Source organism: Xiphias gladius, chromosome 1 (assembly GCF_016859285.1).
Source record: "Xiphias gladius isolate SHS-SW01 ecotype Sanya breed wild chromosome 1, ASM1685928v1, whole genome shotgun sequence".
In the NCBI taxonomy this organism is placed as follows: Eukaryota; Metazoa; Chordata; class Actinopteri; order Istiophoriformes; family Xiphiidae; genus Xiphias; species Xiphias gladius.
In genome coordinates, this window is record NC_053400.1 from 28,724,160 (window position 1) to 28,750,230 (window position 26,071).

General features: G+C 39.8%; 1 protein-coding gene across 1 annotated transcript in view; it reads right to left on the reverse strand.

The window, feature by feature from the left end:
- Nucleotides 1-326: 326 nt before the first annotated feature.
- Nucleotides 327-26,071, reverse strand: part of ddb1 (damage-specific DNA binding protein 1) — a 46,006-nt gene continuing 20,261 nt past the window's right edge. Inside the window, exons 14-27 of the mRNA XM_040122400.1 lie at nucleotides 22,704-22,867; nucleotides 19,893-20,000; nucleotides 17,919-18,126; nucleotides 17,556-17,651; nucleotides 17,098-17,209; nucleotides 15,993-16,116; nucleotides 14,152-14,316; nucleotides 13,544-13,638; nucleotides 9,379-9,549; nucleotides 7,420-7,529; nucleotides 6,511-6,680; nucleotides 3,038-3,140; nucleotides 1,988-2,111; nucleotides 327-546 (exon numbers count right to left, since the gene is read on the reverse strand). Of these exons, the coding sequence (XP_039978334.1) occupies nucleotides 463-546; nucleotides 1,988-2,111; nucleotides 3,038-3,140; nucleotides 6,511-6,680; nucleotides 7,420-7,529; nucleotides 9,379-9,549; nucleotides 13,544-13,638; nucleotides 14,152-14,316; nucleotides 15,993-16,116; nucleotides 17,098-17,209; nucleotides 17,556-17,651; nucleotides 17,919-18,126; nucleotides 19,893-20,000; nucleotides 22,704-22,867 (1,834 nt within the window). The 3' untranslated portion in view covers nucleotides 327-462. The remainder of the gene's footprint in view (nucleotides 547-1,987; nucleotides 2,112-3,037; nucleotides 3,141-6,510; nucleotides 6,681-7,419; nucleotides 7,530-9,378; nucleotides 9,550-13,543; nucleotides 13,639-14,151; nucleotides 14,317-15,992; nucleotides 16,117-17,097; nucleotides 17,210-17,555; nucleotides 17,652-17,918; nucleotides 18,127-19,892; nucleotides 20,001-22,703; nucleotides 22,868-26,071) is intronic.

Below are 26,071 nucleotides of genomic sequence, written 5' to 3' on the forward strand. Positions count from 1 at the left end.
TGATTTAAAGTGTGGGGTGTAGAGGATCTGCTAATCTTCCACCTGCCAGTAACTGTCACAAATATCCCAGAGAATGTTTTTGCAGAGGAAAAATCTCTGGGGTTTTCCTATTTATAGTCACACATTATTCCACACAGACGCAGTCACACATGCGCACACAAACTCAAACACACTCAGACCAGTATCTTTACTTTGGTCTTTTTGTTGTCCAAACAGGATGCTACGCACTTCGCCTAGAGACTCTCATCTAAATGAGGCGTGCTACACTCAATGTCTAGCACCTTCAGGGTCTCAACGGTTGACAAATCATTCAAGCCTGAAGGACGAACATGCACAGACTGTTTATTTATAATTATTTACAAAATCTGCAAAACCCAAACCGTTCCCTTCCTCGTTGTTATTGCCCATCATTCCTCCTCGGGACTCGCCTCTCACTCAGCGAGGGTCCAGATGGCGGTGTGGTTAGTGAATCCTCGTCAGCTCCTCCACGATCTTAATGACCTCGTCCACTGTGGCTTCACGCTTCATGCCGCTGCCGTCATCGATCTGAAATCGAGCGACACCAAGCAATGAGCCTCCACTACCGAGACAAACTCCACCAGTGCCACTTACGTCACTTTTGATGAACAAATAAACAGGTACGTGTATGGAGAGAGAGAGAGAGGCATGTGTTTCAAGAGCACGTTACTCAGTATTCAGTGACGGCGTAATTTTAGTTCTTATAATGATGGCATTTTATCACTGTGTTTTTGCAATCAATTTTCTTCTGTACCTCTAGATGACGTTGATGAACTAACCTAAAAACTCAATCATCATTTTGTTTGTTTTTGGCTTTTTCTGCTAATCAACATAACTTTTTCCATTGAGGTTTAAATTAAGGCTTCTCAGGGAAGCTGCAGAGATCAGTCGATTATTCGAATAGCTGATCAACAGATTTAATTAATCGGCAATTCAATAGTATAAACCATTTTTTATATACAAAAATGTCAAACATTATACAGCTCTATTTTCTCAAATGTGAGATTCTTGTCTTTACAGTAAATTGAATATCTTTGGATTTTGGACCTAGATTAGACAAAACAAGACATTTGATGGCATCACATTGAGCTCTAAGAAGCCGAGATGGCAGATTTCTCACCGTTTTCTGATGTTATATAGACCAAGGAAGACAACAGTCAGATTACTCAATTTAATTTTACAGATCAAGTGTAACTTACTTATTTTAAATATACATATTTTGAGTTGTACAAGGATGCAAATGAGCAACTGATGCTGCAACAATGTTTTTATTTTTAAAGCACAACTTATTTAGAATCTCGGCTTTTAAAGAAGATTCCTGGCAAATAAATCATTCAAATATTTTGGACAGATTTTTTCATCTGGTCTTGAGAGCGAAAAAGGGATGAGCTTAAAGTGTATTTTTTAATTTAAATACAATGGGTGTAAAGAGCGACACAAAGGAGAATATGATTATTGTTAATCTGCCAAAAGTGGTTTTGCCAGCTGTTCTGCCATGAACGTTATTCCCAGTTCCCACTCACAGAGCACAGGAGCATTTAATAAAAAATGTCTAAAGGGTCTCTGAAAGTTCAATGTTGCTTTAAGCGACAAACACAAATGATAACGCAGTATTACGTTGCTTCTTCGCCAGATGTTTCTGCTGGACGTTTCCTCTAAGAAGAAGCTTGTCTCCCTGTTATTAAACTACCTTTTCATATTTGTGCCCGTTATAGGTCACCACATTACAGGTCACCTCATTGCCAGCTGTGCCAACAAGCTGCTGGGTGAGCTACCTTTAATGCCCTTTCAGTATGGGTATGAAGCAATTCAGTGTTCTCACAATACTGAAAAGCTGTGTGCGGATATGTTTTTCTCGTAAAAGCAGGATAAAAAGAAAAAAAGATGCACATAAAATGAATAAATCGCATTTCATCTGGTTCAACATACATTTATATAAGTGTTGATGTGGATGAACACGAGCTCTTACCTGTAGAGTACTGACAACCTCCTGCATCTTAGCCCGGCCGAGATCCAGGAAACTCTCAATCAGATCCCCGTCGATGAATCCCGTGGCCTGCTCCGTCTTACGCTCGGTGTGGAAGGACCTCCAGGTGCAGTGCAGTCAAGGAAAATCAACACAAGGCGGCTGCCTTGCCTGAGGGTTGCACTTCAGGCACAATATCACATATTTTTACCTCAGGCACACCTTAGAAATATCGAGCATGATGTGAAGTCTAATGAAAACAGCACTGTTAAGAGGATCAGACAGCTCGTATAGTCAGTAAATCAAAATACAGCATCGGTACTGTTGAACCGGTTTTTTGGAAAAACCTTTTGATACGGCATGTATAGTGTAAAAAAGCTCCAATTTATGAGAGTTATAAGTGCAGTAACCCTTTATTTTACAATTAATTCTTGAAATTCTCTATTTCTCATGTTGTAATTCATTAACAATCATTAAAATGGCACAGAATATCTGCAATAAAAGCTTCTGAAATTATTTAACAAAAATATCATCACCGCTACAATTTCAGAGTTTCTTTGGCTTGATAACATCTACTGTAGTACTGGTCTGTATTACACATTACGCTAAGACTTGTCATTCTGATGCTTATTTTCTTGATAAACCGATTAACCATTCTTCCTCAAAAAAAAGAAAAAATGCCCCTTATCATTTCCTAACCACTAAACCACTAAAATTAATAATATTTAGTTTACTCTTGTGAAAGACCAACGAAACCAGCTAAAATTCACATTGGCGAGGCTGGAACCACTGGCATTTTCGCTTAAAAAAAAAAAAAAAAAACCCCAACTCCGATAATGTTAGAGTCACGTTAGAGATGTAGAGTGGCCGTGTAGAAACTATTTCATGCATGCGATTTCTGTCAAACACCTTTGAAGCCGATTAAAGTATCTATTATCACTTGTCACTTTAGCGTCTGGGTTTACTGCCCACAAGACAACCACAGCCGTCAGTGCAGGTCGCCCCTGCCGCTGTGACAGATGGTGAGTGTCTGCATGTATATGAGAAGGATATAAGCTGTGCTCGATCTTGCCCACGCTCTTGATGACCTTATTGAGGCGGTTCTGCAGGTCCAGCAGGAGGCTGTACCAGCCCTCAGACAGGGAGGTCACTAAACCTAACACACAGACACACACAAACACACGCACACACACACACACGTCAGTCGACAAGACAACTCTTTTTTTTTTTTTTAAAGGCCTTATATTCTAACAGATTGACAGCCCCCAGCAGCAGATGGTAAACTCTTTTGATACGTTATCAGCAAGTGGGAAGGAAGAAGTTTGAAGACTGGATTCATAATAGAACTCACAAAAGCTTTACAATAAATAAAAGATCACTAGTGTGACTGCAACCCCCCAAAGCAAGTTTCATGCTTGTATACTGGCACTATGTTGGGATTAAGTAGCATGATTTTCAGTAATTCAGTAATTCAAGACCTTTCCAAAATGTTTTATTTTAGGGAGTGATTTCCCTGTGAATTTTGGAGTCACAGTACTTTGAAGGACTAACATGCTTTCCTCCGCGTTAAAAATTCAAGTTCTGTGACAGTGAGTACATTATTCTGACGCTCTGGGGAAATAATCTACGCTGAAACTGACAGCACAAAGAGTTCCACTGATTTGCAACGCAGAGCTTGTTTCTCCGCATATGAAGTGATGAAAGAGTTGCAATTCTGGGACAAACTGCCAGGGGCAGTTTGGGGGACAGCGGGGCCGCAACCGATTGGTTTCATTATCGCTGAATCTGCGGATTATTTTCTCGATTCATGGGTTTAATGAGGTACTGCACACTTATATGGGTTTTTTGAGCTGTAAACTAAATGATATTACTGTACTAAGATGAGACACGTCAACGCTGGTGTTGATATGGACCTTTCTTACCAAAGTTATAAAAATCGGCAATACGCCATCTACCGTTTTAAATCGTCCTGAACCTTGCAAGGCCAATGCTCACACGGATTCAGCACTGGCCTTGGGACTTTTTTACATCATGAAATTTATATTTAAAAAAAAAAAAAAAGCATGTTTGCCTGTTTCATTCTTTCCCTTCAGACCCTCATATGGCTCGGCAGTGGTTGCAGGTGGCAGCAGGTCCCTCGAAAGCAACACAGTGCTATGTAGGTTTGCAATCTGAATTTTTTTTCAGAAGAGTGCTACTCTAACTATGTGCTCGGCTCCGAGAGCAACGGCTTCGGGAATTACTGGGGCTGGAGCCGGCGGCTTGAACTTGAATACGGCTCAGGACCACCACGGTCCTCGACACGCAGTGTTCGCTTCGGAGGATTCTGTAAGGGAAAAAAAGACCTCCACCTCAAAAGAGCCCTCTAGCACAGGTGCCTTGCGATTCTGTGTCGGCCTCCATTTTTCCCTGGGCTGGGGATGTCACTGAGCAACTCCTTCGTCACAGTCAGTCAAAAGTTCCTATAGTACTGTATGTAGCAAAGTAACAGGAGAATCAATATTCACTCCAACGTTTTCTCAGGATGGTTTCGAGACCGATTTTTTATATTTCACGATGTAATATGAAACCAACTGTTCACCTATAAAGTCCTGAGAACAAAATTGACCAACATTTAAGACATGTTAAAAAGCTCTGAGCTCGGATGAAATAATCTGACATTTGATGGCATTTTCTCAGACATCATGTACTCATCTGCCTCACCTCTAATGTCTGTGTGATTATCTTTCCACCATGTCTGGGTTTCAAGAACAGATTAGAATAAGTTTATTAAAGGTTTGTCCACTTCTTTTTGGGTAGAATAATCATGTGGCTCTGCAGCTTCTTCCAAGGAACATCTAATATATCGCCCCATCTGGTGGAGCGATAAGACTAGCAGGGGTATTTTTCTTCATTACACTCTGCAGCCCATTTTGGTTTATGGGCTACTGCAGGAAGCTTTAACTGGAATGTACAATGTTGCTTCTCATTTCCTGTTAAACCCTCCTCAGAGAGGAAAGAATCTCACAGGGTGTTGAGGTGATATAATTTGTGGTGTGTTGCTGCTGTGGGAGCGCATGAGGTAAATTACTGCTGTGTCCGAATGATTTGCACTCCCTGTTTTTCATCTCTGCCATCATTACTGCCAGGCTGAAAGTTACTGGTTTGAATCAGAGTAATGAGGTGTAAAACTGATTTCTCTCCCTTTCTTCCCTCTTTCTGAAATAGAAACATTCGTTTAAAACAAATGGTGGTGACAGAAGTTTGAGGTCTCCTTAGTACAGTCAGATGATTATTGGAAATGCTTGAAATGAGAACAGTGTCTATACAGTGCTTCAGTCTCAAACTGATGACTGGTGGTGATTTATTAGTTGGTGGATTAAAACTTAATTTAATCTTAATTTAATTTACTGATCGAATACGAACTTCATTTATATTTCAAAGATTTTACTATCAAATGTACAGAAAAAAAAAAACGGTTAAAACTGTTCATTGGGAACTGTTAATGTTGTCACTGTGAACTATTTTCTGCGAGAGTGAAACAAAACTGTTCACAGAGATGTCTGTGGACTATCCGGAGCAACAGCGACAGTGCTGCTGTTTACTTTTTATGATGTAATTTTTCACTACTGTGAGCTCCAAAAACTAAATGTTGTGCATCCAAAAGCTGTCTGTATGGCTGGATACTGCTAGATGAGAATGGGAAAATATGCTGTTTTTGTGATTTGGGTGAACTAACCATTTAGGAGAAAATCAAAGGGTTTAAAAAAAAAAACAAAAAAACCCCCAAGAATTTAAAGGAATTTGTAGCCGTTTTGGGAAATACGACTTGTTGCTGACAGTTAGATGAGGAGACTGAATGACTCTCATATCTCAGTGAGCTCAGCTCAGCACAAAGACTGGAAACGGGAGGAAACTGCTAGCCTGGCTCGGACAAAGTCTGCCTACCAGCACCTCTAATGGTCACTGATTAACACGTTATAGTTTGTTTACTTTACCCATGTGAAACCTGACGTGAAAAACAACAATTTTCTGTTTTATGAAGTGCTACGTGCCATACAATTTTTTTGTGGAGATTCCAGGAAAGTAATTGCTTCCAGCCAAGAATTAGTCCCGAAACGTAACACTCCTATAAAACCCTTAATTCTCATTTTTACACTTCAGTATTTCAGATATAATATGGTAATTGTTGATGATTAGAGGTGCTAAGAGATGGTGTTGCCTTTGGACAGAGCCAGGCTAGCTGTTTCCCCCCCGGTTTCCCCCAGTCTTTGTGCTAAACTAAGGGTAAATCATCATTCTTCTCATCAAACTCCAAGCGACAAAGCAATTAAGCATGTTTCCCAAAATGTTGAAATAGTCCTTTAAGAGGTTAATTTGAACAATTGAGGGCAAATGAAATCCTTTCAAAACTCACAAAGGCATGTTAAAATGTTATTGGGATTCATGAAAAGTTCATATTTATTAGAGTGAGGATTTACCCACAGTAATATTTTTGAATGTATCCGTAACCACCTGTGTTAGTGTGAAAATGTCCGTGTGCCTACCAATCATCCCGTTAACGGTGCCGAAGAGCACAGAGCCCTGGGTGGGCGTGGAGCTCTCGCCCAGGTTCTGCAGCACCAGCGAGCCATGGCAGAAGACATTGACAAACTCCCCAAGGTGGAAGACCCCCACCTCCTGCAGGTGTTGCCGCTCCTCATCTGTGGTGGCCGCACTGACCACACGAAAGGGGAGGGGGGGGATTATAAACATGTGGGAGGTAGATGGATCAAGACAGGAGAGAGCAAATGATAGCGTAAAAACGAAAAGGAAACGATGTCAAGGGCAAGGTAAAAAAATTGTTGGGGGCAAGAGTGATCGATTAATCAAAAGAAAAACATGAAGGCCAGAGATATCAGAGATGTTGGAAAAGGTTAGAGAATGATGGAGAAGGTAATGGATAAAAGGATGAAAAACAGTGGAGAGAGCAACAATAAGAGAGATGTGATACAAAAATAAAGGTCAAAAGCACTGAGTGGTCAAACCCGATGTATTAGGTGAATAATAATTGGTGGCATAAATGTAACACATTCACTTTCAGACCACATCTTCCTCCCTTTTCCTTGAAACAGTTTTACAATAATAATAAAGTGAATAAAGTGAGAAATGCAGTTGAGCATTTAAAAGCTCAGTGGTAATTTACAAAAACAAATGCAAGGACAAAGCTGTTGCATCACATTTTAATCAATCATGCTGCTCTAAAAAGTATCATGGGACTCAGTGTGTAGCACCCTAATGACCTAATTTTGATTCCAGTGGATAAATATTGAGGATGATTTAGAAACTTTTTGTTTTCTCGGCCACAGAGGAGCAGCTCGTGGGACTACAATGATTACGGCAATGGTTGAAATTCAGAAAAAAAAACTTGCTGCACTTCAGCATTTATATACAGTAAGATTTAAAGTTTTGCTCACCTGTCCTTCTGGCAGACAAACAGGTTGAAGGCGTTCTCCGCCCCCAGGAAGTTGTCATCGTCCAGGATTTCCACTGCACTCATCCAGTTAGGATTGAAGTCACGAGCGATCTGACCAAAAGAAAAAAAACATTGGATGAAACACTAAACAACACAGAGACGCTGGGCCAGAACCAGGGCGGTTATCATCTCCAAGTAAATACTGCATTATCTATGAGGAAGTACAAGTACAAGGGCAACAGACTTTTTAAATGCCCTTGAAGACACACACATCTAGAAATGTTAGGAATATCTATGCACTGTGCGTACTGTGAGCATCGTGATCTGAGACTGTGATGGATGCTCAGGCAAAGAAGGTGATGTGAAGGAAAAGACACACCACTCTCTGTTGCTATGATCTTTGAAGAGACAGAGTACAGGCTCAAACGTTCTAGCCTACTGCATTACATCGCTTTAAGACAATTATGTAGTGGAGTAAACACCACTGACATGTCTGTGCAAAAACTTGAGGGTTAAAACAACCACTTTTGGTTCAGTTACATGCTGATTGGTTTAGTTATAGACTGTTAATATCTTTTAAAACCCCAAACCTGACATTTATTTATCGGTTTTTGTACAGATTAAGAAACAAGACATAATGTCTTAATTGGTATGATTTTCTTTCTTTTTTTTTTTTTACTTTGATGAGAGAATAGCTTTTTCCCCCTTTCCTGTCTTTATGCTAAGCTAAGCTAACTGGCTACTGGCTCCAGCTACATATTGTATTTATTTACCCATCTGATGTGAGAGTGGTATCAATCGTTTCATCTAACTTTAAGCTAGAAATGAATAAATGTATTTTCCAAAATGTCCAACTAATCCTTCAATTGATTTCTCTGGTTACTTAGGGGCAGTGGAAACAAGCTGTAAAAACGACACGGACATATTATCACCTTATAAAGTTCTAATAATTAACTTTTTACAAACAGTTGTCTATTTACCAACATAAGCATTTTTTGGCCTCCGGGTGAATGCAAGTCAAATATTCAGTCTCTTTTATCTCTTTTTCGGTCTCTACCAACTCCTGAGGGTAGTATCTGGCTCTTTAGCTGCAAAATGCTCCACTATGTCCACCAGCTAGTCTCTTAAATGTTTCTGTCTGCCATTTGGGGGCGGCCAGGTAGCATAAAGCAGATTCTCAGAGCTCCATTGCTGAAAACTGCTGCGTGCTGCATCTGGGAAAAAAAAGCTGATGAGAGCGGGGACGTTGAACCAAAACAGTAAAGCTGCGGGCTGGAAAACCAAAACACTGAGCTGAAAGATTCTCTGATGTCTGACAGGGCTGAGGTGAACTGCAGAGTTGGGTGACAATATTCTGTGGGTTTGTCAGAACGAGCATGATCCATTTTTAATATAAAAATATGGATTATACCTGCTTTGAGGAAAGAATGATTTGGAATGCATGAATACTGCATTTTCAATGGTTATAAATTACTACTTTCAATCTAAAACTCTGAGGCACTTTAAAGTATGTTCAGACTCTGAATAAATTCTAGTCCTCTCGGTCTCCCACACTTATTACACTGAGCGCAGCGCCACAGCACACGTTCAGCACTGTGCATGACTCATCATCATCATATCGCTTCATCTTTCTACCACAAATCAATTTGAACACTCCGCTCATCAAAAGGCTGGGAGGTATATGTCAGCTACGCCGCTTGATAGAGAGAAAGAGATGGAGAGAGAAAACATGTTTTGACAGAAGTTACAACATGCAAGTGTGGGTAAACAGACAGCAACCACAGTATGTAAACAATAAAAGCCACTAACTATGCTAAAACCTGCAGCTCTGGTTGAAAATGAAAACCCTGAGTTGCGTTTTCATACATCTTTCTGGTATAGAACGACCACGTAGAGTCTTCAACTTGTTTTGCCTTCAAAGTCCTTTCGTTTCTTTCTCAAAATCTTCTTCACGTCTCACCTCTTCAAAATTGCCCTCCATGGGTTTGTATGCCAGCAGCAGGACGGATCTCATTAGGTCTCCCACCAGGATGAAATCTCCTTTGGTCTTCAGGTAAAGGGCCATGATGTTGTTGTAGTGGTTACACTCTGTTCTCAGCTCCTTTTCAGCCGTCCACTCGTACAGACGGACCTGAAACAAGCAGTCAAGGTGAGTAATTGTTTGATGTCATTGCACAATGCCATGGGTGAGAGGCTCAGCAGTCAGCTCCAGCAGTACTTGATGAACTGGCTAACGTTTTAGTTTCGCGTTGCTATCGCTCCGGATGTGATGCGCCTCAGCGAGTGTGAGGTCGAACTGCTGATTAACAATCTGAGTTATCATCCGTCACATTACATGAACAGTTGACGGCCTATTACACTCACTGTTTTGCATTGTTTGATGAGTTAAAAAAATTTTTAATTTTAATTCTTTTGTGAGAAACCATTTGGGCTGAACGGTGCTGCAAAAAACAAGTTTTTTTTTTTTTTTTTTTACATAATTAAAAGGAAAAATCCTCCTTATATGTATCAATCTACTTAATGCAGTGACCGGCATCTTATTTATTTCTTAAGTTTATTTTATTGTATTGGTTGCCCGACAGGAAACCTTATCCCCATTGACTAAAAGGAAGGTTGAAAACCTGTATACTTACTGATTTTGCTCAGATCCAGATCTCTGTTTTTAAGACTTGTGAGAGTATTTCTTAATGCTGGTGTTTTACCCTGTGTTTACTTTACTTTCACTGGTCTTATTACTATCAGCACCTGCTGGTCATGATTCGATGACTAACTAACTTAAACTTAAACAACTGACAGAACTGGAACGCATTTGGTATTGCACGTAATTCATTTTCTATTTTCTAAATTGTTTATTTTGAATGAGCAACTACAGCTACACAAAAAAAAGGAAGTTATTGTGCCCGGCACAGAAACTATAAACATAACCGTCGCCTGTAAAACCACAACTTGTTGTTTTTACACTTAGCTTTTTGTGTGGATTAAAAAAACAGATGGAACTTGTTAACTAGAGAGCTTTAGAGGTGCTGGTAGGGGGATTTTTTTGTACCTAGTTTTGGAAAGAGCAAGGCCAACAGTTTTCCCGTTTTCAGTTTTTACACTAAGCTAAGCTAAACATCTTCTGCTGTAGCTTCATATTTACCGCACAGACGTGAGAGTGCCATTGATCTTCTCAAATCCTCGGCAAGAAAGCAAATAAACCTGTTTCCCCATAAGTCACACTATTCCTTTAATACAGGTATTTCTAAATATCTACATTAAGGTTCAAATGTATTTATCAATATTAAATTGATGTGTCTCTGTTACATTTTAATCACTACCAAACTTAAATGAATAAAGACCTCAAAACAGCGGGAACTAGATCAAGATATATGCTGACACGTGGCGCTCTCTGGTTGCTCCTACTTGACAAAGTCTGACACCAACACTTTTAGCCGACCACATTCAACAGAATGTTCCTGATGTCTGAGGAATTCCAGCTGCTTCGCCCCGGAAATTACATTTTTGTGTAAAACTTATTTGTCCGTTTCTACTTCAGTTAGGGAATTTCCTACATTTCCAAACAAAGACATTTCACAACCGTGAGATTAAGGGATACTGACATAAATATGGAGTTTGAGAGAGTGCGACAGTGATGAAGGTTACCATTTACAGCCAAGAAAATGTCAGAAGAGAGAGAATAATGCATCAGTGTGCTGTGTCCAGTTGATGAAAAAAATTAATTTAAGAAGGCCTTTCACAAGTAACTTATGTCACAGCTTGTCACTATGTTGTATTATGGTCTACTGAGGTTGCTGTCAAAGGGGAAAAATGATATAACTTCCAGGATTGATTCGCCCTTAAAGACTGTTTAACTCTGATGCATAATACCGACTTTAGGAGGAAAAATGTGCTCCTACATTCAAAGAAAGCGACTCAAAATACCATACATACATACCAAATTCAGCAACTGATTTTTAAAATTTTGAAATAATACTCAAGTAATTTGGAGTCAAATGATTTCCTTAAAGTCCAATTCAGTGAAGAAAAGGTTGAAAGAAAGGAGGTGGTAGAAATTGAATTGTTGTACTGTGTGGTGGGTTCAAGAAACCGACAATCAATGACTATTTGATTCCCGATATCTCATGATAAAGCTGCCTTTTCAAGCTTTTAATCCTTTTAATCTATCAACCGCTCTGTGCGGATGAGCAGAGTATTACAGGACAGTAGGGGGGGAACTTGCTACTTTCAAACTGTATGTCAAGTATTTCACACAGCAGTCCATATGGGATAAATCTGTTTAGATATTGGTTTTAAAATGACCGAGGAGGCACTTTTCTTCCTGAAAAGATCACGTGCTCCTTAAGAAACCAAAGACAAGAAAAGTTAAAAGACACAAGTCATCCAGAGGTTGAAAAAACATTTGAGTCTCAAAAAAATGAGGTATTAAACTTAGCATAGTGAAGGTCGTCTGGACCAGACTGTTTTCTGATCTATAAATAGAAATAATAACAGAGACAGAAAATAAAAGAATAAATTGTCCGGATCCTGGAGATATTACATCCTCTGATTAGGTATCGCACCTCAATACTTCAATCTAAACATGGCATCAAAGGCTCGGTCTGATTATTGGTCTTGTTTCCTGCTTACATGATAAGTTCTTTTAATCATAATTGTAAAACTTAAAAATTCTTTGCTGAATTCTTGATTGTGTCAAATCATTATCAACTGTTGATGAACCGAGAGATTTGGCATATTCTCTTAAATGACAAGAAGGTTTTGTGGAAAAATATGTTCGTATGCTTCAAACAAAGGTATTTTAAAAAGATTTGAAGAGGGTTCCAAGATTTCGGTACTGTATAGTTAACGGTATAAAAACTACCCCGGCTCTAGGGATTACATGTAGCATGAGCATATTTCTACATTATCTACACCCCTGCTCAATCACTGCGCTCTGCCTCTGGACATTTAGCCGTTTCATTATTCAGAGGACTCAGTGGTCACTAATCTCAAGGCCCTTCTCTGTTCCGGCTCCACAAAAGGTGGAATGAACCCGCCGCTGAAGTCAGGACAGCAGAGTCACTGACTATCTTTCACTGCAAGCTTTTTAGCCTCTCACAATACATCTCACCAACCCTTGCTGGCAGCTACTCATGTATCACTTAAAAAAATAAGTGAATAATAAATCTTTAAGCACTTGTGCTGAACATGCATTTAGTCATTTAAAAAAGAAAAAAAAAAGGGGATACACTCCCAATATTAATATATACTTGGAATATCTGCCTCGTGCTCCGACATGCTTGGAACACACTCACTTTAAGTCGCTTTGGACAAGAGCGTCTGCCAAATGAATGTAATGTAATGTTAGAGTTAAGCAAGGAAATGAGCAATAGCCTCCCAACAGAGAAACGGACCTTTAGCAACTTTAGAGTCTGGTCAGTTACTTGTACCGACCTCTGGTATAAACACAAATATATTAAAACTGAAGGAGAAAACAGAAACAGAATTCAGAGATGCTGGTATTAATCCTTGAACTAGACGATAAATCAAAATGTGGGAAGTAAAGCTCAAACTAAAGATTATTTTTGCTATCGATTAATCTGCCAGCTATTTACTTGATTAATCACTAAATTTTTGATCAATAAGATGTCAGAAAGTTGAAAAAAAAAAAAAAAAAAAACTGATCAGTCTCCTTTAGAGCCCAAAGCAACATCTTCAAATGTCTTGTTCCAATCAACAATATGAAACCGAAAATATTCAGTTTGCTATAAAAAAAAAAAAAAAAAAAAAAAGAGAGAAAATCCTCTCTTGAGGGGTTGGAACAAGCAATTTTACTTTTTTTGCTTGAAAAATGACAACAAAAAAAACCCCATTATCAACATAGTCTTCAACTAATCTTTTCAGGTGTAGCAAAAAGTGAATCAGCAACTACGATAGAGGTGCACTTGAAAGAGGCACTTGGTCAGCCCCTCCCCAAAGGCTGGGACAAAAGATTTGAATTGTAATAACAAGCCTTACGACTTTCTGACGGTGAGGTATGCGGTAAAAATGTAATCGGACAAAAGAACTTAATTTCAAAGTTTACCTTGAAAGTAATTTGACGTTAAAGCTACATTTTTTCCTCTCCAACACCATCAGGCACCACTTACTGTGCTATTGATGCTGGCCAGCAGTTTGCCATTGAACTCCACCATGGAATAGACAGCTCCTTTCACCTCCTTCTCAGCCACGGTTTGCAGCTTACCTGCAGGAAAGAGTACAATGTCAGTAAGCACACATTGAACATTCAAAGCGTTACGCGCTCAATGACAACCTTAGCTAGCATCGAAAAGATCTTAGTGTAGCTGACATTAGTGTAAAACCCGACACTTGTGAGAGGGATGTGGGAAAAAACGGAAAAACGGTAGGTGAGGCATTCAGCATAAGGACAAGGGTAGGATGAAAAGCTACAGGAGGATAAATGAAAGGCAAGCAATGCATCTTGAGTGGGACTGTGTATGAAAGAAAATGAGGGGAATCAGTAGTAGTGAGAGAAGGAAAGTCTGATAAGAAAATTATTAGGTGAGGAGGGAAACAAGAGCATGGTAGGACCAAGTGTCCGTGAGGGGAAAAATAAAAGGGCAGAGGGTGGGGAGGAGCAAATGAAACAAGGTGAAGGTGACAGGATAATGTTGAGGAACGAGACAGGAAAGTGCGTTCTGGGTTCGTGTTTGCTTGCTGAAAACAGAGAGCGCCAAAGAGAGGCCTGGCTACTGACCGTCAGTGTAGTGGAAGACGATGATGCGTCCCTGCTTGGGCTCAGCCTCCTCTGGGTATACCATGGCGGTGCCGACGATAAAATACACTGATGGGTCCTTTCCCAGACGACATGACACCATGCTGAGGGCATACTCACTTGGGAGGAACTGATGGGCATGGAGAACTGATAGAGATACAAAGCACAAATCCTTTAGGAAACTGACTGTGAGAACAGCACAATGTATGGCTCTGTTAAAAGGATTTAACTTCTTCTTTTCGTGACTGTTCGGCAGTATTCAGTTTTAAGGGATGATTCTGGTTTTGTTACAACTGGAGTCTTCTTGCCTGAGAACACGCCAACATTGCTACATCAAAATCTGGCAGGGCAAACATGAATCAAGGACATCATGAAATAACCACGTTATTTTGAGGCAGGAACCAAAGTGAGCACACCTGAAACGTCCATAACAGTCCCTCATTGCACAAGAAAACTGCGTGCGTACACAACTCTGGCACAGCTCTGGAGAGTATGTCAAAGTTGGACCAAGAACTGCCGTTGTAAAGTGTGATGGACATTTACAGGGGACAGTTTGGGTAACAATTTGAACATATGCCTTTGTTTTCTCTTCCACATAGCATATGGCTAACATGGGGGTTTGTATGCGTGCCTGACTGCTTATTAACTTGGGCGAAACAATGCTGGCCAACACTACTGAGATTACGTAACAAACTGGAATTACCTATCAGTTTTCTGTGTATCCACTATATTTTGCCTCAAGAGTTTTCAGAGTCGGTATTTATTTTTCTCCTTCACTCTCCTGTTAGTTTTTACTGCACGTGTCCGGGAAGGAAACCCTCCATTTTTAATCACTGGTTTGGCAATGGTACATCAATGGATCACATGTTCCATAACATCAAGACATGCAAAAAATTATGCACCCGTAAAAACATATCTGACACAGCCAATATTGATTATACAGCGGGTGAATGCAAGGCATTTAAATGCTGTGTGACTGAGACAGCAGAAGACATCTCTGACAAACCTTCTCAGAAATAACTGCAGATATAGCGGTAACTAAATGACTGATTACACTATGAATACATACCCTGCATTTCCTCTTTAATAACCTGTGTGGTTTTAAGCATAAAGGGCTCAGTGCTGACTGATAAACAGTGACTGTGCTACAGAAACCAGGACCTGCGCCCAAGGCATAAGAATAATCCAGACATCTGACTATTGAAAATCTCACAACTTGTGTATGAGGAGTTATCTGATCGCACACTGATAAACGGGAGTCAGCTGAGGACATAATGTGCTGAACCAGTACCTTATTTACATATTATTATCATATAACATTCCCTAATTTATGCGGGTGTGGTGAGTCCTGTATTTTTAAAAGGAAGGCTTGGCGCAGCAAAATCTGCATTGCAAATGAACGGAGCGAAAACTTGCCACATTCTGCGGGCTTCACCATGGAAATGGTCTGCGTGACGCCCAATGTGTTCAATCATTCAGCCATTCCATGAAGAGCCTGTGTGTTGACATACTGACTAATGATGATAACAAAAATATTCTTTATAGAGAGCCTTTATACACACCAAGTATTACAAAATAACTTAAAAAACAAATATTCAAACGAGGCATTAGGGTAAATTAAGGATTTAAACAGATAAATAAAAACTTGATGCACTCATCTGAAGATCAGATGTGAACCTACAAAAGGTTGATGAATGACTGTTTGAGACCAGGCTGCATTGACCTGGTTATTCTCCAAGCTGAGCACGTTGATTTACCATCAGCAGATCCATATAAAAGTCACTCTTTGAGATCAAATGGAAATGTACATCTGGCTGTCTCACCTTCAAAGGTGTGCTGATCCACGACTAGCAGACTGTGAACCTCCACCTCTTCACCGAAGGAGGTCTCGTGGGGAGAGGTGCTGCTGGGGAAGAGCTTGCTGGAGCTCACGCTGCTGGAGAGGGCCTGGAAGAGTGTGGATTTATGAGACGAGACAGGGGGACAAGTACACGCAAACAGAAACCTAATAAAAAGGTATAAAGCAGTTCAAATTTATATTTCTGTGTGAGCACAACAGCACAGTCGGAACCATCTGTAGCAGCAGATGTGCAGCATTTAAAATCAGGTAAACATCTTTCTGGTCATCGTGTGTGTTTGTCTTTACAAAGCAGGGCCGCTGAAGCAGTAAATACAAACACAAATAAAGTACACACCTGTCCCTTTAGGAAAGCCATGGAGCCAAGTTGAGTGGACAGAACACATGATGCCACTGTAAATCTGGCTGAAATGACTTTTTTAAATTGGCTCTTCAAGTGATAATCTCTTTTAAATGTTGGTCCTACTATTCTTTCTTGGCAGCTGAAACCTTATTGTCCGTGCTCCTTGACAACAAATCAAACAAAAAACGATTTTATTTTATTTTTTTATAAATGGAACTTGAACTTGATTTGAACGCTCGCAAAAGCTAAATTTAGCTCCAGTAGGTACAACACTTAGAAAAGCTTTCATTGCATTGCACTCTCTCCCTACCTACATGTCTCTGGAGTAGCACTAAAACAAAAAAAAAAGAAAATATATTGTAGAATTTCAATTGTAATTACACTTTTTATAACGAATAATATTTACATTAAAAAAACAACAAACAAAACAACAACAGAGAACAGAAAAAAAAAAACTGTTGAAAACAGCTTCATTTAAGCTAAAATTCAAATTCTTACACTTTAAAATTAAATGATCAACAGCATTACGATTTACATCCTGGTTTGGAAATTCTAGTTCCGTTAGACCAGTTAGGTGACTAACAGGAAAAACATTTGTTCTCCTGTAAAAGCTCCCAGTCTCATGTTATAAATAATGTTCTCAGTCAGCATGCCTGGTTAGATAAGAGTGCAAAACCGACAAGCCCTTGGGTGTTTATTATCCGAGCACAACATGGAGCTACAGTACCTGAGTGCTCGCACTGGGGCGCACGGCAGATGTGGTGCCGCTCACATCCTGAATCTCCACCCTGCTGGACAGAACCCCAAAACACTGGGAAACCTCCTGGTAACAGATCCGCCTGGTGGAGTGTTGAAAGAGGGAGAGAGAAACAAAAGGAGTAAGAAAGAGCAAAGGAATGACGCTGGTAGACATGAAAAGAGCAAACAGGAGTAAGCTGAAGTTCTATTTTCTGACATTAACAGTCAATCTTTTAATAACTTATTTAACAACGCTGTCACTTAAATGTTTGAGCACAAAAAGAGGGAACAAAAAATGATTCAACAGATGTATAACAAGACGAACAGCTGAGAGTAGCTAGAGTCAGAGCAAACAGGCAGAGTCACTGCAAACAGGAGGAAAGTGCACCATATTTGTACAGATGACGGGTGTGAAATTCAAACTGACTATTAGACAAGGGGACTGACCTGGGAGACTCATAGAGGGGAACAGTGCGGATGTGGAGTTTCTGAATCTCGTCGATGGTACCGATCGTCAGAGTGCTGTTGTTGGCCAGAGCCAGACTGTTTAAAAAAAAAAAAAAAAAAAAAGTAAGGGGAAACTTAGGCACTAGTAAGGGGAAAAAAGAAGGAATAAACCCACACAAAGTTTGATTGTCTGCATTTTTTAGTCAACAGAGAACACGTCTGTGTCCTGTGAGGGTCAAAATAAAAGAAAGTGACCCTCGCACGGTTATGAACTGCTCAAAGCACAGGTAAGTGCAGCTTCATAGTTCCCTGTGAAGCTGCAAACTGATGAAATGCACGAGCAGGTAAAGTTCTGCTGCTGACCTGTCGGGATAACCCTCAGAGTTGAGTGGGCACATATAGTTGACCTCCTTGAGGTTGACGTTGGAGAAGACCAGCTTGTGGTTGGAGGAATAGATGACAGTGGGTCGGTCGGAGCAGGCGAAGACGTTGGACGTGGACAGGGATCTGAAGGTCCTCAGCACGGTGGGCTGGGTGCCGAGGGTCACCTTCTTGCGCTCGCTGAGGGCACCTGGGGGAAGGAAATAAGACGGCAACAAAAGGTTAAACCCCGTTTGAAAGGTGGGTGCACCAATCATTCTTTGGCTGTGAAGAATATCTTTCTCATCAAGGGCTCAGTGATTTCCTTGAGCCCCGAACAGAAGCATCTGCCTTTGTTATGTTTATCAACTCATTTATTCAGGTTTTTCCTTAAATTTGTGTGCAACTTATAGTCTCAATAGTCATATGTATACTTTGCATAGGCTTTTGATAACCTCGTATTTTGCCCCACAGTATACACTCTGACTATGAGTTGATCAAACCAAAGCAAAGCTAATGAGTACATTTAATCACGTGATGCGTGCGTGACTGCTGGTCAGACAAAACAAGCAACTGAAAGACGTCACCTTTGGCTATGAGGAAACTGTGGTGGTCACTTTTCACCATTTTTAATGACCTTTCAACAGATTAATCATTGGAGAAAATACTCGCTACCCATATCCCAGCAGCATTTTTAATCACTTGTTACGTAAGATGAGGTCATAGTAACAGGAAGAACAAGTACAGCAGGTCTTGATTTTAAAATGTTAATGGTGTAAGATGTCCTGATGGCTAAAGAAAAGCTCACGTTGTGACTAATGCCCTGTTTAGTCTACAAATATGGTGATAAAAATATGTATTAAAGAATCAACAGAGACTGCCACAAGACATCTATTTAAAAGTCAAAAAAGGGAACTTAAAAGGCAGCTTGAGTTAGAACAGGCAGCGATCCAGGGCTAATTCCACCAATTGGCTTCTCACAGAGAGTACTGCACAGCCTGTGAAAGCGCTTGTATAATGTCCTGTGTGGCTCTTAATTTCCTTTCAGTACATACTTTTTACTACTGAAATGACATCACCTGGGTATCTTGACTTGATGATATCATTTCAGTGACATCACACGGTCTCGGGCTTGGAGGCTGCCAATTTTACACAGAAAGCCTTCGTGACACACACTGGGTGTTTGGAGTTTGAAACGCTGGAGCATTTAGCAGGCACCGCTGAGCTATTTTACAGACAGTAAAAGTGTTTTTGGAGTTTGACCCGTACAGTACTTCTACAGGTGCTAACAATCAGAATATCTCAGCTTCCGACGAGAGTGGAGCACTCTTATAATGTACCACGGTCTAATGTGTTAAATCTGGTGAGAACTCGATGCAGCATTCTGAAGGAGTGGGAGGTTATTGATGGAAACTTTAGGTGGGTCACTATCACTGACATAGAATGATTCAGTCTGGAGACAGAAGAGTAACCAAACAAGTGTTTTTAAAACCTGCGTATGATGCTTTCTTGGCTGCACGCATTAAGCTGTATTTTCTAAAATCCTGTTTCTCTGGTGCCTAAATGGTTTAAATCTTAAGTAAGAGCTTGAGTAAATTGAGAAGCTGCAAGTATTAAATTCTATACATAAAATGGTGATGAAATCAGGTAGGATGAGGTGTTTGAATCAAAATTTTATATCATCGTAAATTATTCCTTGTACTTTCGACTTCCCTAGGCAAGTTCCCTTGATGACGCAGGTATACCCTGCACGAAATCATCATTCAAAACTCTGAAAACATTGAAAACTTTTAACATTAGTTTCTTCACCATTACATCCAGAGATAGTGTTGGCAGTTATGCAATTCTCCATTCAACTATTTGCTAAATATGTTCTGAGTCGGCTGCCCATAGCCCTGCCTGGAGGCCCTTATCAGTCTGAGAAGTTTGAGTAGCTTTCATCTAACCGCTGTAGTGATGGTGGTGTGAAAGACCTACCAGTCTGCAGGTCCAGGCCAAAGTAGAAGAGCGCGCCATCTCCCAGGGCACACAGCAGGTAGTAGCTGCCTTCAAAGGTGGTCATTAGGATGGAGCGAGGGATGATTTCTGAGGACACACACAAAGTCAAGTGATTTATTCTTCTTATACTCTGGAGTCACAGGTTCATGGATGAACACCAAAGTGATTAATGCCTGCAAAAATGTTTCTGTCACAAAAATCAATAAAGGTTATCGATCAGACTGGTTGGTAACTTTTTGAAAAAAAAAAACACAAAAAAAAACAAACAAAAAAAAAACCATTTGAATGCTGCAGGGTAAAAATAAAGTCTTCTGTCTTTTCTGCTTCCCAAACATGGGTTTCTCTGACTGCAGGCAAAATTAAACAACTTTGCCGCTGATTAAGTGCTTGTTGGCTGACTCGGCAGTGTTAAAAAAAGTCCAAGTGTGGCTACTTCTAAAGTAGCACGTTTCCATGCGCATGTAGATCAGTTATTTGAAGTAAGTGGGCTAAAGTGTTAAAACACAAACAAAGGGTTGCGTTCTATACTGAAATACGCTAAATTCTCCGCTTCCAATGACTGAGCTAAAAATATCAGCGTAGCAGCTTTTAATTTGAAGCTTTCCCGTTCATAACTTATAAAAATTTAAGTCTGCGGCAGTCTGACTCCTCTCGTTAGGAGAGTGAGCAAGAGAGCACAGTTTGCAGAGTTTGAGCACGGAGCAACTGTCAATCAAAAGCAGTTGCAAAATAAAGTCTGACACTGCGAGAAAGAGTGTGGAGATTTTATTCATGGATGAAGCATTCCAATTGGAAAGTAAGAGTCCTGTCTGTGCCAGTTCACCATGTTATGAAAGTTTGTCTCCAGTGACTGCTGACTTTTTCATAAGTTTAACCAAAAAACGTAGTCAAGTCCTCTCTTGCATATTTCAACATTCTAAGTTTAAATATTTTTCAAGCGTCTAAATGGTGCACTAAATGTGTCTGGGTTGGCAGCATAGTTGATGCTCAAGTACTCATCAAGTACATACTAGAAAATTGGGTTCTTAGTGCGAGATATTACTGACATCTATTAAGTGGAACTGTCCTGTCCTCTTTTCTCTTTCTCTTACCCCCCCCACATTCTACTGACACTATTGCTAACTTAGGTTTAAATTACTTTAAATCACTTACTTCTGCACACATTCATCAGTACTTTGCTGTTACAGTTAATTTACTATCAATCAACCTTTGACGTTTCCATTTTTGCACTTTTGTCAATACTGCAGTTCTACCTCACACATTACTTTTTGCCTGTTTTTATTTTAGATTTTTCTATTCACTTATTCGGTATTTATTATTATTACTACTATTTTAAAGTAGTTTTTACTTTTTTACTTACTTACTTGCTCTTTCCTAACGTGCGTGCGTGTTGAGCAATTGTAACAAAACAACTTCCTTGCGGGGATGAATGGAGTTATTCTGATTCTGAAATCTGTGAAACTGGTGATACAGTCCATTTTAGAGACTACTACACTATCATAACCCCTTGGATAACCCTGGATAGCTTGAAGGAATAGTTCCACATTCAGGCCACTCAAAAGGGAACAAACTCCAACTACCACAACTAATGAACATGTTGCTTCTAGTTTGTTTGCCACACACCAAAAAAAAAAACCCACCTAACTGTCAGGACTATTTCTTGGCAGCGAGCAGTCACAGGTAACCAGTGCGGACTCCAGGAACTTACTGTTCCCAAACATAAAATAAGATATAAAGAGTTTATTATTGAGATGCAGAAGTGCTAGGTAGGCAGTTTTTTTACCTCTTGACAGAGCCAGGCTAGCTGTTTTCCCTATGCTCAGCTAAACTGACTGCCTGCTGTCTCCAGCTTCATGTTTACTGAATGTGGTATCGATCTCTTCATCTAACTCTTTGCAAGAAAGCGCAATGGATTGACTACATTTGTATTGCACAGGTCCCACTATTGTATTATTTTCCCATTGTTGTATTTGTATTTATTGAAAAATTTTCTCCTCCACTGCAACTGTTTCTACGACTATTTGTTCACTGGAAGGTGGAAGTGATTTTTTTAAACTCGTTTTTACTCGTTTAAGGACCTATTTAATTGTATTTACAGCACAATTGTGCTGTAAAATGTAGGGATGTAAGGGCTGAGCAATGCGAATTTCATTTTCTGGATAGCATTACTTGATAACCCAGCATTAATAACAAGCAGCTGCTTTTTGATCACGAATGCAAAAATGGCATACTGTAAATAAAATGGTTACTGTTCTTGAACCTTTTTAATTTGAATTTTATATCTTCATAAAAGGGAATTCTTTGGAATTTACTTTAAAAAAAAAATCTGAATTAGTGTTAGTGACAATAAAAGCCAAATGTACAGAGGGCAGAAACAAGATAAAAATGTTAAGTTTGTTTCTCACCTGTGTTTATTTCGTTTTGAGTTATTACTGCTCAGTTACAAATAAGGTAACAAACCCCTCCCTGGGCCTGTACTCAGGCTGTGGCTTGTTAGGGGGCAATAAGCACTGAATGACTAAAATATTTCAGCCTCCAAGATTTTCCGCTTTATGTGTGAAGACTTTTTTGGGGAGTTTTTTTTCTTGCTTTCTGAGAGAGCCTGGTTTAGGTTAGGAATCTTTGCTTTCATGGATCTGTGAAACCAAATGAGATATTGTGCGTGCTACTGGGCTACAGAAAGAATCCTCACTTGAGCTGACATTATCTCCATCCACCTATCTCTCTCCACAAGCGAGTACCAGCTTTCCTATTCCCGTGTCACTGCTGTCTACCTCTCTTTTCTCTCACCTCCACCCAGCATTTCCTTGTGCAGGGCTGTGAAGCAGGGCAGTTTGAGCACACGGGCTGAGATGTCGGTCCAGAGTCCCACAGCGCAGAGCGGCGACTCAGTGCCAGCCTCCCCAAGAGGTGTGATGTCCAGGCAGGCCACCTCGTGCTCCATCTCCGTGGTGCTGAGGAAGGTTATTGAGGACGTGGGAAAAACAGTAGTGAGCCTCCCTGCACATTGTGTGGATGGGAAGTGTGTACAACAAAGTTCGACACACAGCGGAACAAAATGACTAATGGCGTCAATGTGTTAGTGACACAGAGCAAGAGCTCTAATTGATTTATTTTTCTCCTGAAATGAGACACAAATTGAGCAATGTTCCACAATCATATGGTGAATTGAGCTGTGAGTTCCCACTGTGTAAAGTTGGCAGATGACATTTCCATGTCCTTTTAAAATGTGAAAAATTTCAACCAGTGCGTGATCAGGCAGTTGTCTCAAAGATCAATTGACCATGGCTGGAATTTCTGGTCATTACCCATTTTTCTCATCCTTGTTTAAGCCCTGTTGTCAATTTACCTGTATTTCTTTAACAAGAGCTCCACTTGACAAACACTAAAATGATTAGCAGTCATTTCCCCAGTTCCTGTTCGCTACAAATAACACTAACATTATTCTTTGAAATAATTTATGGACTAATGGCTGCATCCGTATGTACTGTAGATGGATGCAGCAGTGGGTCAGAGGTATTCTGTGAAATGTGGATCAGAGTAATCATATTTTGACTATTCTGGCTGATAAAAAGTGTCAACTCGTGAAAACGACAAGTACATGCCGTACAAATTCGCATTTTGCCAGTTCCAAATGTGTCACTTTGCAATAACGCTAAACAAATGTCTCGACACAGAGCAACACGCAAATTTACACATTTAGCTTGTGAGTGCATGTGCTTGTTTGAGACATACCAATATGTATTTCCACTATTAATTAGTTAGTGATTATTATGAATTTGTATGTGTGATTATAGATATAAATAGACAGTATTTTAGAGTTGGGCGACATGACAATACATACGATATAAATGTGTCTACTGTCACAGATTTTGGCATACCATTTGTATTGAGGTAGCTATCCTTATATCTATGCTTCTGTAAGGCCATTCAGGGCAATGCTGATAATCATGGACTAGGAATAATTTATGGCAATATTGGATTTTTACAAATATGTGATTGAGTATCTTAATTTATCAGGTATTCAATTCACTGGATAAGACAACAACAAATATTCCTGTTAGTTGTTTTATCCATAAATGTGATCTGAACTGAATTTCCAGAACATTTACAATATCTTGGCATATATCAAAATAAGAAATATAAAATTAAACATAATAAAAAAAGGATTTTATCCATAATGCCAGTTTAATCTTAGATATGATATAATGATTAAGCTATAAAGAAAATAAGGATGACAAAAAAATCCACTTGTTAATTAAAAAAAGGCCTGAGCCAGAACAAGGCTACTCAATATTGCAAATAATGTAAGAATAATCACTGTTGAGTACTTACTCTTCAATTGCATTGCAGAGGATTATTTCAGCCATATAAACACCTTTAAACCAGCTATGACTAAATGATATTTACAGGATTTTGTGACTCACACAGAATACTGGCTTCTTATTGATGTAGAGCAAACATTATTTCAAACACTTTGCACTTCATGCAGCCCTGGTGACTATTTTTAGAAGCTGGGGGGGGGAAAAAAAAAAAAAAAAATGTGTACCCTTGACTGCTTTTTAAACTATTGTAAAAAAACAGTGTCACAAAGCACAAAGACAGCCAAAAGGATAAACCAAAGCAGCAACATGACAGAAATATAATATCATCTCAAACTTTACCACAGCTCAGGAAAAAAATAAAATAAAATGAAGGTAAGGATGCAGGATAATACGAACACAACTCTGAGTCAGAGACAAAATTCTTGGACTATTGAAAATACAGTAAATTAACTCTTGATTAATTAAACTTTTATACAACAGTTCTGTTTGGTTTTGTGTATGCAGTCATATGCAAGATTCTTCCCTTCTGTTGTATCTTGTTAACGAGTCGAGTAGAGTACAATATCCTGGATTGAGAGTTTTTGTTCCCTGACATGAAGATTTGAGTCTCTGCAGTCAAGTTTGTTACGTAAAACTTAAGTTACTTTGATAACTGCTTTGCAATAACTATGTAGTCCATGCTGAAGGGCATCTTTATAAAGACCACAGCCAAGGGATAACTGAAAGGTTGAGGTCAGACATATTTTTTTAACTCTTAAGCTTTCCTGAACTTGCAAACTGTAGCAGTTTGCAGGCATCTCAGCATCAAATCAGCAGACAGACAAGGTTGACATTAAAAGAATAGTTCGACATTTTGGGAAATACGCTTATTTGCTTTCAGCTAGCCTAGTAGCAGTTACTTCCCCTTTCCGGTGTTTGTGCTAAGCTAAGCTAAGCTAACTGGCTGCTCGCTCCGTCTCCATATTTACCATGAGTGTGACTTCAAACTTCTCATCTAACTCAAGACGAGAACGTGAACAAGTGCATTTCCCAAAATGTCAAACCATTCCGTCAAAGCACATGGTTGATGTTTTGTGTCCACGCACTCCGTTGAAATTCATCTCTTTTTTTAATGTCATCAGGAGATCTCCAGAAATCCGGAATTCAGTAATATACACCCCCCCAGCACTTTATTAGGAACACAATACCAGTACTGGGCAGGGCCTGCCTTTGCTCTGAAAACAGCCTAAATTCTTCATGGCCTTGATTCCATAAAATGTTGGAAACTTTCCTTAGAGATTCTGCTTCATGTTCATATGATTTTAACACATAATTTCTGCAGACTTGTCAGCTGCACATTCATGCTGCGAATCTCCCGTTCTACCACATCCCAAACGTGTCTAATGGATTCAGATCTGGTGACTGGGGAGGCCACTGAAGTACACTGAACTCATTGTCTTGTTCATGAAACCAGTTTGAGACGACTTTTCCTTTGTGACATGGTGCACTGTCATGCTGGAAATAGCTGCTAGAAGACTGTAAAAAAAGACTCACATGGTCAGCAACAACACTCAGTTAGACTGTGGCGTTCAAGCCATAATTGACCGGTATTAAGGGGCCCGAAGCGAGCCAAGAAAACATTCCCCACACCATTCAACAATAGCAGCAGCCTGGTCTATCGACACAAGCCAGGTTGGATCCATGGATTCATTCCGTTGATGCCAAATTCTGACCCTACCATCTGTATGCTTCAGCAAAAATCCAGATTCATCAGACCAGGCTACATTTTTTCCAGTGTTCAACTTTCCAGTTTTCGTGAGCCTGTGCCCACTGCAGTCTCAGATCTCTGTTATT